A 16171-nucleotide genomic window follows, 5' to 3' on the forward strand; every position below is an offset into this window, starting at 1 on the left:
AAACGGTCAATGTGTTTCACCCCAGTTCCTTTATAAATGTATTTGACAAACGGATAGATTTGGTTCCATTTGTGGCACGGATACCCCTATTCTCTTAGCCTTCCTGCCATGTCCTGTCCCATCATATTACAGGCTGCCTGAGTCCACGGCCAATAGGGAGTGACAGCCTGAGATGAATGTAGATGTAGAGGATATTCTGTCTGGGCTGAGTTTTAATAGATTGCATTTCATGGTGATTGGGCTCCCCCCTGTCATTCAGAGAGCAGTAATGCCTTGCATACATACACATTCACATGCTCACACGCAGTTTCTCTATTACATTCATAGATATGAAGGTTTGCCTGTTTCAGTGTCAGATTTCACTCAAAGTGTCTTTGATCAGTGATTTTTGTCTGTGTTGACATACAGTACGAGTCTTGTGGAAATGTTAACGATAGAATAATTGCCGAGATTGAATAAGGTGTTTGTCTGATTTGCCCTTGTCTTTTCACTCTATTTTTATTGAGCTGCTCCTGAAGCGACAAGGTTGTTAGCGGCAACAAAGGCCGCAAATTAGGTTTGGCGGCCGACGGGCGCTTAAATGGTTCAATAAAAATCTGTTTTACCCACCGCTAGCCGCCGCCCAGCCAGCCAGCCACCAGCCGTCTTCCCTGCTCTCTCCACCAGTCTTCTGTCCATCAGACATCTGGGCAAGTACACTCCAATCACACCCTCCGTACGGACCAGAGCTTTTTATAGCACGCCATGTCCGCTCTCAAGATGGCTTTTCAATTAAGTCAATTGGCTCTCAATGATGTGGGTTTAACTTGCTGAGCATTGATTGAGCCAGCTCAGGCCCAGCCCCCTCTTCCCTCTTTGCCAGACAGCCAGCCAACCAGCCAGACAGACACTGTTTCAAGGTAGACTTGTTTTGATATAGGAGAAAGAATCAAATCAAATCCCAATTGGCAGGTCTTTGAGGCCTGATATCCATGCTCCCGTGGTGAATCGTTTTATTCCAGTCCTGTGAGTGAACCACTTGTTTATACGGCAGACAACATTGATGTTAGAAGTGATCCAATTTCTTTTTTTTTTCCTATTGGTAGCCTGGAACAGAAGTATAAATGTGTGTTGAGAATCCGTACACATTTCTCAAGGTTAAGTACATTGCCTACAGTAGTAAGGAATACCGTTTTATAGGAGAATCTGTTATTATCTGTTATAACAGAATCACACAAATCAAGTACATGTATGCACACTTACTCAACACATAAATTCTATGCCAACTGCAATAGGTAGCGAAGTCACCGATTCACTCTCTTAAAACAGGAAATAAGAATTCAGTCATTCATTCAATCCTCTTTACCTCCTGGTGATGTTGGTTGCCTCAGGTAATGACCAGTAATAATTTATTCATTAAAATCCATTATCTGATTAATTCCAACTAATCAGACGGTTCTGTTTCAGTAAACCCAGTCAGAGGCTAACAGAGACTCACCTGACCGCGTTTCATCTCCTCACCCCCGCTGCGGAGAGAGTGAGAGAGACGACGACAAATCTGAGTTTTGGGTGAAGAAGAGCGTTGATTAAGGTTTTATAATGTGAGAACAGGGGCTGGGAGAGGGGCTGTGTACCAGGGAAAGCTAAACCAAACAAGCAGCTGCCAAACAAGGAGCCCGGCTCCCCCGAGCTAATGAATAATGTATCGCAGGAAAGCAGTGCGTTCTGTTAGCGCCGCCACAACAGTAAACTGCCAGTTAACACTGAGAAGCTGCTAAAGGGGAGTTATGGAGGTGTTTCCCAGCAAGACCAGGCTCAAATCAAGGACTTTCTTCCTGTCATGTTCACAGGCTTGGACTGGAACCAACCTTACTCTTTTGAAGTTAATTAAAGATGTATTATCTGGTGTATGGACCCAGATACAGTTATATACAGTACAAACAGACAGCTGTAGAAGGCTGTCAATGTACAGTTCATGGTCAGACTCCATGCCATCCTTCCTGTAGTTTTCTTAGCATATACTTGTAAAGTATCCAAGAATGTTCTATAATTGTTCTATCTTTAGCTTAATGGCCTGTTTCATTCAGTCCCATAGCTTCCCATGGTTTCTAATTCATGACCTATTCTGCTTTGAGTGAGGCTCCAGCAGAGTGTTTGCCTGCTTCCGGGCATGGGGAATTGTGGACATGGTTAGCAACAGGTGGTGTGTTTGCCGAGTTTTTAAAGTGTTAGCCCATTTCTAGGGCTGAAACTAGGGAGGGTGCTTCAGCTAGCAGCATAGGTTCTGATGCAGTGGAAAACGCCTCACCACCAACCCCAGCCTCCCAGCGACCTCACCAGAGCCTCTTCAGGGTCAAACACACTCTGGAGAAGATTAATGAGGCCTCATGAAACCAGCGTTTACCTGCATTAGCCAACAAGCTGACCAAGCGCAGTATCTCCGTTTCATCATCCTGTGAGGTCGACCTACTCTATTCGTGTGGAAGGACAGGTTCACACTACAGTATGATGTTATCTCTGCACCCACGCCGGGGAAAATGTTAGCAGTGTCATTTTCCTCTGTTGCATAACACCTAAGCAATAGCCAATTGCACGCAGTAGTCAGTGGGTGAAGAGAGACATTTTAACTGTCCGTTTGCCTCAATTGGACACAGTCAGCCTCCTCTTCTCGGGGGACATTGATTGACATGGTGTGTTTACAGACACCGGGGTGTGTAACAACACTTATCAGGGTCTCACAGCCCCAGGAGTATACTTGGCTCAGCTCACCAGCTCACACACACACACACACACAAACACACACACAGCCCTTCAATGTTAATGAAACGGGATACTTACTGGTGAACGGGAGGTGGGAAGGGGGGGGGGCATTACACTAGTGTATGTGCCTCTCTCTCTCTCTCTCTCTCTCTCTCTCTCTCTCTCTCTCTCTCTGTCTTGCTCTCTATCCTAATGAAGAGCTAGGCCCTGGGGGAATGTAAAGGTTGGTGGTGGTGTGTCTGTGTGTTATTTGTGTGTGTATGCAGGTGTATGCTGTTAGCAGGGAGTTGGTCTCAGAGCCCTCTCTAAAACGGGCCACAGAGGCAGGGCTGAGTAGGGAAGGTCATTTAGATAAGGGGGAATGATGTTCAGCCTGGAAGATAGGGAGGCACTGCAATTGCCACCACATCCATGAAAGTCTCTTTAAATATCTGCCCGCCACAGACCCATTGACAATGTGGGGCATGTGGGGACTCCTCCCCCTTCCCCAAACCCTCCCCCACCCCCCATGCACATACACATTGACACACTAACACACCTGCCAATGAAAGCTATCCTAGCTGAAATGTGTCCATGATTCATTTATGGCCCAGTGTGTCATAGGGAGACACTGACACAATATGACTGCCTCTCAGTTTGTAAAAAATAGTGCAGGGGCATAGTCGCATACACATCCACACACACATCCATGTTCTTCATCGATACACACATCCACAGTACAGTAAAACACACACACACACATTTACCTCTGACTGAGTCTCACACCTTAATCCTGGATCCAAGGGGAAGAGGTGCCTGGAGCGGTTTACTGGGTGAAATTTACATTTATACTGACATGGAAAAGCAGGTCTATCCCTGGAGCGGAACCAAAACCAGACCGGCAGTAGCATCTCTCTCTCTTTCTCTCTCCCACCCCCCCCCTCTCTATCTCTATCTCTCCGACCCTCCCTTTCTCTCTCACCCCCCCCCCCTCTCTCTTTCTCTGTCGATTTCTCTTCCTATCTCTCTCTCCAACCAGGCTTTTTCAGGAAGAAATCAGTTCCAAGGAGGCTGCAGTTTTGCAGCTGACTTTATTTGCCTTTGAGCAGCTTGTACGTAGAGGCCTCAGTGAAATGTTTCTCCACTCCTTCCTCCTCTCACGTGTACTCTCTCCTCCTGTCTCTCTCGCACATGCGTATGTGTTTGACCCCCCCCCCCCCTTTTCCCAGCTTCAAAACAAAAAACTCTGATGGGAAGAATGTCAATAGAACATAACCGTAAATATTCTTCAGCCAAACTGCTTCTGAAGCATTTTCCTAATGACCAATTCGGCATTCTAATATTAATGGGTACAAAATGAGAAATGTGCTCATTGTACCGTGCACACACAAAGTATTCCCTGTTTAAGATCAATCTATTCCACTAGCACCTCATTTGTTTTTGTCTGCGCTCACATGCTCAGCGAGAATGGCACATAGCATGAACCAGCATCGGATAATTCACTTATCTATTAAAACATTCTTCTGAGGAATGCCGTATTTTTCAGCCAGCTATGCTGAAGAGGGGAAGAGGGGTGCCTCCCAAGAAGACCAACATCGTATGCTAATAGCGGAGTTGGTAATGAGTTGTAATGGTGCCCATTTTCTCCGCAATAATTAATGAGAACGAAGGGAGTGTACGTGCCATCCATTCTGAGGGGCACGGTGTGGAACGTCCCCAATGCCAAGTGTTCCGGAACAAACCGGATGAACCCCTTATGCGAAGACTCCCTTGGGCCTTTGGTCAGGTTGGTTGAGTTGGGCTGCCATTATTCCACTTACAGGCAATGTGGTGGCTGTACATGCACAATACGTATGCAAGACCAAACTGCTGCTGGGCTTAATGAACAAGGATATGGATGAGTGTTTTCGACTTCCCGTGGCGGAGGGGTTCCAGGAGACGTCCGAGGCCCCGGCAGCCCGGCTCCTTAATCTGGTGAGAAGGACAACCTGGGCTTCCAGAGGAGTGACAGCGGGAGGTCATGAGGAACACAGACACCGAGCCAGATAGTGTCTCTCTCCAGATGAAGGGGACAGCAGTTAAGAGCGTAGAGATGCCAGCTGGTATAAATCACTCCGCGGGCTAGACGCACACATATTGGCTAGACGCACGCACGCACGCACACATGTGTGATAGTAATCTGACCCCTGCTGAAACACACTGGCATTTAAACAGCACGGTGACTAGATAAGAGAGGCGGGAGTCAAAGAGGAGGGCCTTTATGTTGCAATCTCTCTTCACTGACTCCCACTGCTTGTAGTCGAGTGGAGAATGGGACATGAGGAGATTCAAGGCTCAGATATTCGGCAGTCGTGTTAATAGCTACTACACTATGGCAGATGCTTTGGAGTGGCACAATACAAGGATGAGGCCAACGTGTGTGTGTGTGTTTCAGCATGCGCGTGTTTGAGCATGTTCACACACTGCACGTTTGTTTGGGAATACACCAGTGGGCAGTCACAGCACCCACAGGAAGCGATGTCAGGGAGCTGAATCATTGAGTACATGCTCCAACAAGTACAAGCACAAGAAATCAATCTACAAGAGAGTCAATCACAGCCCCCCAGCCCGACTCCTTTATGCTTCCCTAGACAGTCTCGTAGTCCTCCTGTATCACAACCTTCTGTATACTGTACCAAACTTAACAGATGGTAAAAGCGACATGGTCAGACGCTTGTATTCGCGTTCGTTCGATGCACATGCTTGCGTTCTAATTAGCGCAACAAACAAATCTAGACGTCACTTATCGCCTCCCCGTTGGGTCAGCAGACCTGCTAATGCGTCCCTGTTGGTTCTTTGAGCCTGGCTCTCCGCCAACCCTCTGGCGGCTTGGAGCGTGCCCGCTCAGCCAGCTCCTGAGGCTGTGTACCACAGATGAACCTGTGCCAGGCGAAGGTGCTGGAGGAGGCGCGGTGACAGGAGCTGGCCCAGGTTCAGGCTGTCACTTCAGCGCTCTCCGGCCAGGGTGGAGATGTCTCTGTTTTCTGGCTGTGCTGTGAGCGTCGTCATCACTACAGCCAGCTCCGTCACATCTCCAAGGCGGTATTTACATCATTGTAATGAAGGCCTGAGGATTGATAACGCTCTGTAGGGTTTATGTCATTGTCCTTAATCAGATTAGACCAGATCGTATATCAGATCCCAACGGAAATTCTGACTCTGGAGTCTATCAGATCCTCTTCATCAGGTCAACAGCATTAGTGATATTGTCATCATCATTGTAATCATCATCATAATAAACAATAAATAATCGTCTCTCGAGGCAGAATATGGCTCTCTTTTTTCTGATAATTTACCTAGTAGAGACCGCATTTTATTCCCATTCTCAATAAATTAAATCCATGGTATCTGGCCTTGGTCTGACCTATTCTACCAGGAGGTAGTCACGGATGGGCTGCTCATTGATCACGCTGAGAAGGGGGTTGGGGACAGGGAAGAGGCTGAACGATCAGGGTCATGGTAATGCTTCAGCAGATCGATTAAAGGGATATGCGTTTGTGCCACAGGAGCACGACCATAAATTCTGAATCGCAGCCCGGTTCCTTGCTCTCTCTGGCAGCCAGAAAAGTGTCGTCCTGGCAGGCCCCAGGCAGGCTCTAGGCAGGCTCCAGGCAGGCTCCAGGCAGGCCCCAGGCAGTGCTCAGCAGCATGCTGAACAGCTTCCCTGGGGGGTGCACCCCCGTGGCTCAGCGGGTAGAGAGAGTACCACATAGGCTAAGCCTGACCGCATGCTCCTGGATTCAATTTTGGCCCGGGCCATTTCCTGCATGTCATCCCCTTTCCTCTTTCTCTCTCTCTCTCTCTCTCTCTCTCTCTCTCTCTCTCTCTCTCTCTCTGTCTCTCTCTGTCTCTCTCTCTGTCACTCTCGCTCTATCTCTCTCCCCCAGCCTTTCCTGTCTCTCTGTTTCTGTCTGTGTTCAAAATAAACAAAGACCAAAATATACCTCTAACAGCTGCCCAGGGAGACGTTGGGGCAGTGGAGCACGCCAAACACCATGTGACTCAGTGTGGGTCAACTGGTCTGAAATGATTGTTTTGGCATGTGGATAGAAATCTTCATGGAAAAGGTAAAATGGTCATGTGATCCCTATTCTTATGACACATGTTGTGGGATAGCCACCTCATGGACATGATCTGTGCTCTGGGATGTTTTTGGAAGAATGTCTATTTGTAGTTAGGTAACAGCATCCTTTTTGCACAAGCACGCGCACACACAAACACACATTCATTTGGACACGCACACACTTTCTGTGGGAACTTATGATGGACAGTTCCATGGCCTGGGAGTGAGTTTGTCATTGTTGCCAGTGAGTTCATCATCAGACAGAGTGATACAGATTGCCACAAAGCCATTACAGTTTTATTTGGTGCAGCCAAGGATTAGAGGGAAGGAATTAATATGGTTAGAGGCAGTCATAAATATAAAGCCTTTTTCTCTCCCTCCGAGTCTATTTCTCTCTAAAATTAAGCCTGGTAAAACGGCTGAGGTTTATGAACATGAAATAAATACTAATTTGAAGGGTAAACACTGTCAGACACAACAGCCTCTAATGTTTGATCGTTTTAATGTTGCGCGCCAGATATAACATGCTGGACATGACCATGGGTCATCCACATTCCCTTTTTGGCTCTATCCACAAATAATGAAGACTTGTGACAGATCTCCCTGCATGTGTGTATGTGTGCATGCGTTCCGGCCTGTGTATGCATACATGTGTGAGAGTGTGTGCGTGACTGTGTGTGTGTATGTGTGTCTAGGCATGTCTAAATACATGTATGCGTGTGTATGCCCGTGTGTGTGTGTGCTTGTGTGTGTGTGTGTATGTGTGTGCTTGTGTGTGTGCTTGTGTGTGTGTGTGTGTGTGACTGACACACGTGAGTTCCTTCCTGCCTGAGGCTGACTAGTGCGAGGGTTCAGCTGGAATCAGTCAGCTTGTCGCATCATCAAACACAGTGGTGAAATTTCAGAACCCCCATGATGGCGTTTAGATGTGTGCAGAGGTGATTCATCTCACAAGATCTGTTCTGCAGCCTCATTGTTAGTTTGCCATGCAGACAGCCATATCCCCCTGCCTCTTTGACATCTCATTGATTTACATGTGTTTGGCGTTTGGAGGTGAACGATTGATGACATGTTCTCCTGTTCAGTCATGGCATCAGAAAATACTTCCCTGTGCCATCTAGTCAGCTGTAATACCCTGACATTAACTAACACAACCAGCACACCCGCACACGATTAGCACAGTCACCCCAAGTCACCTTAGCTTTGGCTTTTATTAGACCTATTCTCTAACTAAAAGACCTATTCTCTCATCAACTCCTAACAAAAGTGTCTCAGGTTATTAAATAGCTTGATTACAATGGCGTACAGGCCCCGAAGGTTCTTGCTATGACTTCAGATGATGGCTCTTGTGCAGATCTATTGGCAGCGCTTTGAAGCAGACCTTCATTTGGCTGATGAATGGACAAGCCTTCGGAACTCTCACACTTGAATGTTCTTATCTCGCCACTTTGATGTAAAGGCACTTTGTCGGCCAGGAGACCGCTGCCCAATGCCCCCCCCCCCCCCACCCCCCCCGCCCAAGCCCACTGTCCCCCCCCCCCACTGTCCCCCAGTCCCCCCCTTCCTGCACTCCAATGAAATTGTTAAGTCACACAGCTTCATAACCAGGTTACCATGGAGACACTCGAGGATCAGTAGCTATAGCTCCTTGCTGCAGCATCATAAATTGGAAAAGGCTCCATGGGCCAACATCTCTCAATGGTTATTACTATGAACTAATACACTCCATACATCATGGGTGAGACCTCTGATACGGACCTCAGAGGGGTGTGTGTGTGTCTCTGTCCTTTCCTGTGTGTGTGTGTGTGTGTGTGTGTGTGTATGCACATGTGCACGTGTTGTGTGAATCCACACTGTTGAGTTTGGGAGTGTGTGTGTGTGTGTGTCTGTGCAAATCTGCACTGGTATGTTTGTGTGCGTGCACGTGTGCGTGCGCGTGTGTGTACTCCTCTAGCTGCCTGATTGTGGGAAGTGGTTGAAGTTAGAATCTATAACACTCTGCTGTGATAATCATGTCATTGGAATTAATTTGCTGAGTTCAACTACTCCAAATAATTCAATAGGAGGCATTGTTATGTCAATTTAAAAGCTTCTCATCCTGAAATTGTAGCCCCCCAGTTCAGCTCAGATGTCATTAATTGGGGTCAAATGCACACCATGCACAGAATGTGTCGTAAATAACTCCCACAGAAATCAAACAGCGACTGAAAGGTAAGTGAAAAAGTGACTCTGTAGAGAAAGGCTGCAGGTCACATTCACTTCACCTTGGGAGCCTAATCTCAAATTACAATCTGCAAGGCTCTTGCAGGCACCATTGTTTTCTCCCGCTTACATGAAATAAAGATCCCATTTAATCACAACATCCAAGTACAATGCAATATCTGGAGAGGAACTATTGATTCTGACAGCTGCTTCTTAAGATGCATATAGTAAATTGTTGCTGACAAATATTACATGTCTGACATTTCATTATATCTGCCAACCCAGACCGTCCTTATGTCAGAAACAACAGCAACTCTGAATCTAGTGAGAGATTGGGAGGCCCTCTAAGTGAATCAGGGAAACAGCATATTTACTTTATTGTACTGTTATCTTGTGGTTTGTCTCTTGGACTGCAATTCCTCCCATGAAACTGAAGGTTGAAACGATTGGAGAGTACTAGGTAGCAGAGACAGAAATCTTCTTGAATGGAGAGGTTGGAGGCACCGGTTATGTGATTTGGACTGGTGTGGGCTTGACAGAGACACCCCCTGTGGCCTCATCCAAGTTATTGCTTTGTTTCACCACTCAGGCAAGCCCTGCACACCCACATTAGCTGTGTGTTGGCCAACTATTAGTGCAGTGCCAAGTGTCACCCCCCACCCCCCTCTCCAAAACAAACACACACCACCCCCTATCCCCTATCGTTCTGCAAGATATCTTGAGCATGAGTCAAACAGGAGAAATGTGGGAGGGAGCCGGTGGTTCCACAGTTCTGGATGGGTTTCTAAAGATATGTGGGCACAATTTCAAATGAGAACCAGTTGACCTGTTGCATATATACTTATGTTGTCAGTCATGGAGATTGGTTCATAAAAACAAATGTAATTCATTGATGTACTTCCATTAACTCACATCTACTCTTTCTGAGAGTGATCAAAATATCTACCGTTTTCTTTTATGAATGAATAAATAAAAACATGAATAACTAAATAAATAGAAAGCCCCGGGCTTGGCCTTTGTCTCTCAAGCCCTTGCCTGGAAGCTTTTATTTGTACATAGCTTTGAAATGACTATAAAGTGCATTAACATATGCAGTCTAACCTTTCCATTATGGCTGATCCCAGTGGCCTGGTGGAGAACCAGGTCTTTGTTCTGTGTTGGATCTGTCTGGGTGTAACAGCACTGAGGACTGGTGCTGCTGAGCCTGACACCTCGCTCATCCTTGTTGCCTCACATCCCTTTCAATCATCCTGTTGTGAAAAACATATAGGATATGAACAGACTATTCAACTGTGGCAAGAACCTATCCCTGCTGTCAGGTTGCTGTGAATTCGGAACATCTTTGCAATGTTACAGGTTTAAATCTCCCCTGTGCTGTTAGTCGTTTTTGATAAAAGCTTCTTCAAATGATTACATTGCAGTACAGTAGCTGGTATGAACTGATTAGATAAACAGAATAGATTGATTTGAACTCTCACAGAGTAAAGTATGAGTATTCCAGCTTGCTGTAAGAGTATCGTTTTTATGTTATATAATTTGATGTTTTATGTATTTTTCAGATCAATTGGAGTCATACCCCTGTTGGTGTCTGCCTTATTTCCTGACTCAAATCCCCCCCCAAACACACACACACACACAACTATGTCTGGGGGAAGCAGCTGGTTGGCATAGCAACCCTGTAGCCTGTTTTAATTTCTCCCAGTGAGCGATGATAACGACAGAACACGAACAGGCAGTGTAAGCCTCAACCATGAAAATCATTTTAGAGATTTATTTTTTATTTTTTACTTCAAATAATACAATTAGGATTCAATAAATGCTAAACTGTCGCTCTCCTCGAAAGCACCTTCCAAGAAAGGCATGTGCAAGTTCATATTAAATATATATTTGCAAGCAACTGTTGTAGCTGTTGTGATATTCACGTCTTGTACACTAACTTGTACTGTATACTGTTGACTTGTATACTGTAGATGAAGTGTATACCATTGCCTTGTATACTGTAATTAGTACCAAGAGGAATAAGGAACAAGAACAGAGAGGGGGGGAAATTAGGGGAGAGGAGAGGCACTGATCATCTCACCACAGATACCAGAAGGTGATTGTTGACATTGTTCTGGAGGCCCTTTGTCTGAAAACAAGAAACATTTTGCCAGCTAAGGCAGTCTAATTGTAAGGAAGGTAGAGAGAAGGTAACAGCCAAGTGAACAGAAAGGATAGAAGTGGGGGGGTGAAGTAATAATGGTTACTAAGGCGACAGCATGCCACGTTATCCAAAAGGGGAGGCGCTCTGGGAAGGTCAGGTGGCGTTGCAGCGCCTGACTAAATCAAGTCTGAAGTGTGAGGTCCCAAGTGGGTTTAAGATGTAAACATACCTCCTTTGGAGCGTTAAGAACAAGCCAACGTTTGTTAGAATAAGGCCTTGTTCATGCCACCAAACAGCCTCAGGGCTATAGATCCCTTTAATGTGGCCTCTAAAGACAGGGAAAGAGGAGCAAGGATGAAAAGTCAGGTGGCATGGGGATATTGGTGGAGAATAGAAGATAGGAGTCTGGTGGTGTGCGGTGCGCTTTGACTCATGAGGTCAGCTGCCATGCGGCCAGCCTGTGATTGGATCTGAAGGTAGTGCTGCCAGTCGTGTCTGTCACCTGGCATTTCTGATGTTACCCCTCTGGTGCTCCTCTACACTGTCCCAGATGACTAGATCCTTTGGATTCTGGGAGACAGAGTGGTTGTTTAAGCCTTACGATGGCAAATAAATTCCAAGGCAGGCATTCTATCTCTCTCTCTCTCTCTTTATCTCTCTCTCTTTCTCTGTTGCTCTCTGTCACTCTCACCATCTCTCTACTCTTCTTTTCTCTTCTCTCTCCCTAAGTCCCTTTTCTCTCTCTACCTCTTTCTCTGTCCCACTCTCCCTTTCTCAATCTTTCACTCTTTCTGTCTTTCTCTCTCTCTCACTTTCTCCCGTTCTCTTGCCATCTCTCTCTTTTCTTCTCTCTCCCCCAACCTCCCTTCTCTCTCTCTCTCTGTCCCTCTTTTTCCCTACCTCCCTTTCTCACTTTCCCTCTCTCTTTCTCTCTCTCTCTCTCTCTCTCTCTCTCTCTCTCTCTCTCTCTCTCTCTCTCTCTCTCTCTCTGCGGGATGGAAATCAATAGGCTTTCAAGTGTGAGTCAATGCAGAAACGAATAGCCAACAAACCTTGGCCATAAAAGAGCACAGGCTGCTTCACACAGCGGTAGCAAAGAGAAGGAATCGTGTTAAAGTACTCTGTAGCCCCATGTGACTTTATGGAGTTGTCCTCCGTAGTGTAATGGAATGGTTGGTCAGGATAACTTGAATTTCTATCAGGAGCAGGAGTTAAGACACCTATTTCTATCTCACTGAATCTTGATTAAGCACTACGGCAGAGACTTGGTTTCCAACATTCAGTGAAATTACAATTATACAGGCTTGTGGATTCATTGTGTAATGTTATTAAACATGTGATCATCATGTTCTGGCAGGGCAGGTGGTATGGGCACCTTGTAGTAGGTGCACTCATGTCACTGAGGGAAGACCCTGTCCCATTTGGAGAATAAAACAGCTGATGTCAGGCTCTTTTGACAGCGATTGTAGATCTTAAACCTCATGAACCTAGAGGTTTTTATTTTGCTACATTATCTACAACTATTGCTAAATGTAGTTGTCATCCATCCCCACAATCTCCTAAGTAGTTATAAGGAAGAAATATGACATCGGCTTTAGTTGTAGCGACAGAGACAATTCTTTAGATCCGAAGGGCATGAGATATAGTAATTTTAGCACAGCAACATATTTCAGTTTGACGCATCTACCTACATATACATGTATTATAGCTGACGTTAGCATTTTGGAAATCTCTTTATATGATTACGTTTGACCTCAAACACTGTAGAGCAGCACTTGTTCTGGGTTTTAAAAGTGCACTCAAACCTCCAAGATAATGCGCGTGCAATAATCCGCATGCACGTCTCTTCTCCAATGTTCCTTCCATTGCTTACATAGGATAATTTTAGGGAGTACCGTGGTGTTTATGAATTGTGAGGGGAAGATAAAGTGAGGCCGGTTGTCTCTTTAAATCAAGCTGCAGTGTTGATGTGCCCTGGAGCTGAAATGGTAAGAACCATTTCTACCTCTGCGGCAGGGAGCCTGACCAAATAGGCGCACGAGAGCGCTTCAGACGTACCGGGTGATACCCCAGTCCCCTTCTTACTTGCTCTCTCTGGTTGCCTCCGCATGGGAAGCAATTTGTCAGTCTTGCCCTTCTGGAGTTAACATTTTCAGCGCATCAATAGCGAATGGCATTATTTAATTTTTATTTTGTCCTTTTTTATTCCATCCGCAGAACTCAGTGGCAGTCGCCTCAATCCATGTACCACTGGCTGGTACGCCTATCCCCTCAGCGTTGCAATCTGTTGATAACTCGACTTGCAAGCTGCAGTTTATTGTCTTTCGAAATGGGAAACTCTTTCCTTGCACAGGGAATTCTTCAAATCTTGCAGATGATGGAAAACGTAGGAGTGTTTCAACACCAGTTGCTTTCACCAAATTAGGTAAGAGGACATCCATTTTATCATCATGCCTATGATGTCAACGGTCTGTCTACAATGAGCTGTCGACAACACAAGGACACGCGCATGCATGTAACATATCCTTATTCGGCGTAATCTGCAGACGTCGACTAAGAATCGTGTTTCATTCTACGCGTTTGTCTGTCTTTCATTCATATTTTCAACTGTCACACATCTGATCACGCTTTATTGCCTGATATCAAGACGTCACCGTTTGTTCACGTAGACAACATATACTTAACTCACTGGTGATACCTACAGGGTGATCTTACAAACTATGTATCCAGCCGATGCATAACCCTAACTTGTTACTGAATAAAGTATAAATATAGACACACATTAAAGTTACTGATTGTACAACCTATAACAACCACTGCAAATAAAGTGTGTATATGTTGTGCTTGTGTGTGCGCCCGAATCTATTTGTGCGTGCTAACTAGCTATGGCTATTGCACTTAAAGACTTTCTACTTGGTTTCCCTAACATAATGTGTTGTTTTCTTGCAGATGGGTGCAGCCTCGGAAGCGCCGTGCACTCCGTTACCATCGCTCTCAGGCACTTTGCGCTGGGTGTAGACCCCACCGCAGCCTATTGGGATTTTGACTTGCTAGATGGGCACGGTGGCTGGCGGGCAGAGGGGTGCCACATAACAGGCTCCGCGGGCAACACGACCACTATTCATTGCACTCATCACAATAACTTTGCTGTGCTAATGGTGAGTACAGTTAGTGGTGTCATTCATTCCCTACCCCTCACCAGACACACTGTTCCCAACCTTTTGAACTGCTTGTTTCTTATTATGTATCAAATGCACCCATTTCACAAAGGAAAGGAGGGTCACGTGTTTTGCAAAACACTTTATGACAAAAGGGACCTTAAAAAGCTTTTTATTTAGTTTTCCCGCCGAGGAAAATGTCTATGGCAATTTGCGCAATATTTTATGGTTAAGAATGCCATTATTTTGTTATGTTATAGCCAGTAAAATGTTTTTGAGAGAAGTTGTTGATTTTGTTGTGTGCCTCCTCCTCCAAAAGCAGTACAGCAGCTGAAATAAAACGATGCTCAATAGAACGTGCGCCTTGTCAGTATTCGCCTGCAAGCGCAAGTGGTGTACTAATTGGTTCCAACCTTTCCCACCGAAGTGTTCGATTGTAAAGCACGGACTCGTTAATCTAGCTTGCTTGGTCTTGACGTCGCATTGTGTATTTTCGGAAGCCTTCTCTTGCAGTCGTTCCCTATTAAAATTGATTTCATGTGGAAAATACCAATAGCGCTATGGCATCGCATCGCTCAGTCGTTCCGTAGTGCCGCTGCGCCTGGTCCGCTTTTGGACGAACAGCAATCCTCCGGATGTTTACCGAAGAGTGGGATTCGCTAGACTGGGAGGTCAGTCCTTGGTAGTGCATGAAAGTGGTGTGCTTGAAATGATGGTAGCTTTTTACCTGCACAATTTATGAGGCGCTTCAATGTTGTTGCTATTCATGTTCAGAAATATGCTTGTGAAAACCCCAAAGGATAGAGCGTTGGTTTTTAGATGGGAGAGGGAAAAGCAGCGCCGAAGACTCTGGGAGCGAGCTGGTTGTGTTTAGAATACCAAGTTGTTCTTAAATGGAGCGCAGAGATGTCAGATTGTTATTGTACGGGGCTGAGGCAATGTATGTATATTTAATATCTAACCTGGTCAAGGGGAGACGCTTTTCGCTGCGCTTGACAGCGCGCCGTCATTGGGTACCTTGTGGCTGTCAGCTCAAGACTAAAGTGAGATCGCGAGGCAATTTAGTTAATGGACGTGACACCAGATTAATGATTTGAACTTCAGGGCATGTCAAATAGAAGTGATGGCGGTGGTATAGGGAGCTGTTGCTCCACGGTCAGTGGTAGAAGACCCTGCGTTTTATTCGGATGTTTGCGCGGAGAAGATCGCGTGTTTGCTAATGCAGTCACCACACCCGCAGTATGTCTCTGCAGTGCCCGAGAAAAGGACCCTTATTTACGGACTCGTGACATCACTCTCCTGTCTATTCTACAGCTTTTGCGGTGTGTTCTCTTTTAAGGCTTGCTCTGGCACACTAAACCTGTTGCATAAGCTCTTAATGACCAGCTGAGAGGGTTGTCATGCTCCTGCAGGCAACTATCATATTTTCTTAATCCTTCAGTGGAGAACGGATTCATGGGCCACACAGTATTATAAAAAAAAACCCTGACCCCTAAAAAGCTAGCATCTGTTTCAATGGATTCAAGGAATCATTCATGGACCCATATCCAAACTTTTCCCATAATCTTTTAAAACCATTGCAGTAAAGACGTACTGTGATGTAGCTCTTACTGTCATATCACTTTTGTGATATCTTTGTCATCCCATATATACAGGCAGAGGTTATGTGGTGCAGTTTGAGGTGACCCCTTATCTGGATTACACATCAAAGCCCCAAACTGAGAATATAAACTCTAAATTGTACAATACAGACCAATGTGGGGGCAAACCATTCAGAACAAAATGACAGGATCGGCCATAAAATACTGCTTTGTACGATGGAAAATTGAGAAAATTGTCCACACGATA

The 16171-nt window shown here is 45.6% G+C and overlaps 1 protein-coding gene across 1 annotated transcript in view; it reads left to right on the plus strand.

Moving 5' to 3' along the window:
• The window catches only part of LOC124474134 (adhesion G protein-coupled receptor A3), an 82040-nt gene that overhangs the window by 40858 nt on the left and 25011 nt on the right, over positions 1–16171 (plus strand). The window contains 2 exon segments of the mRNA XM_047030034.1: positions 13383–13590; positions 14115–14323. Of these exon segments, the coding sequence (XP_046885990.1) occupies positions 13383–13590; positions 14115–14323 (417 nt within the window).

This window comes from Hypomesus transpacificus, chromosome 11 (genome assembly GCF_021917145.1).
Source record: "Hypomesus transpacificus isolate Combined female chromosome 11, fHypTra1, whole genome shotgun sequence".
Taxonomy (NCBI): domain Eukaryota; kingdom Metazoa; phylum Chordata; class Actinopteri; order Osmeriformes; family Osmeridae; genus Hypomesus; species Hypomesus transpacificus.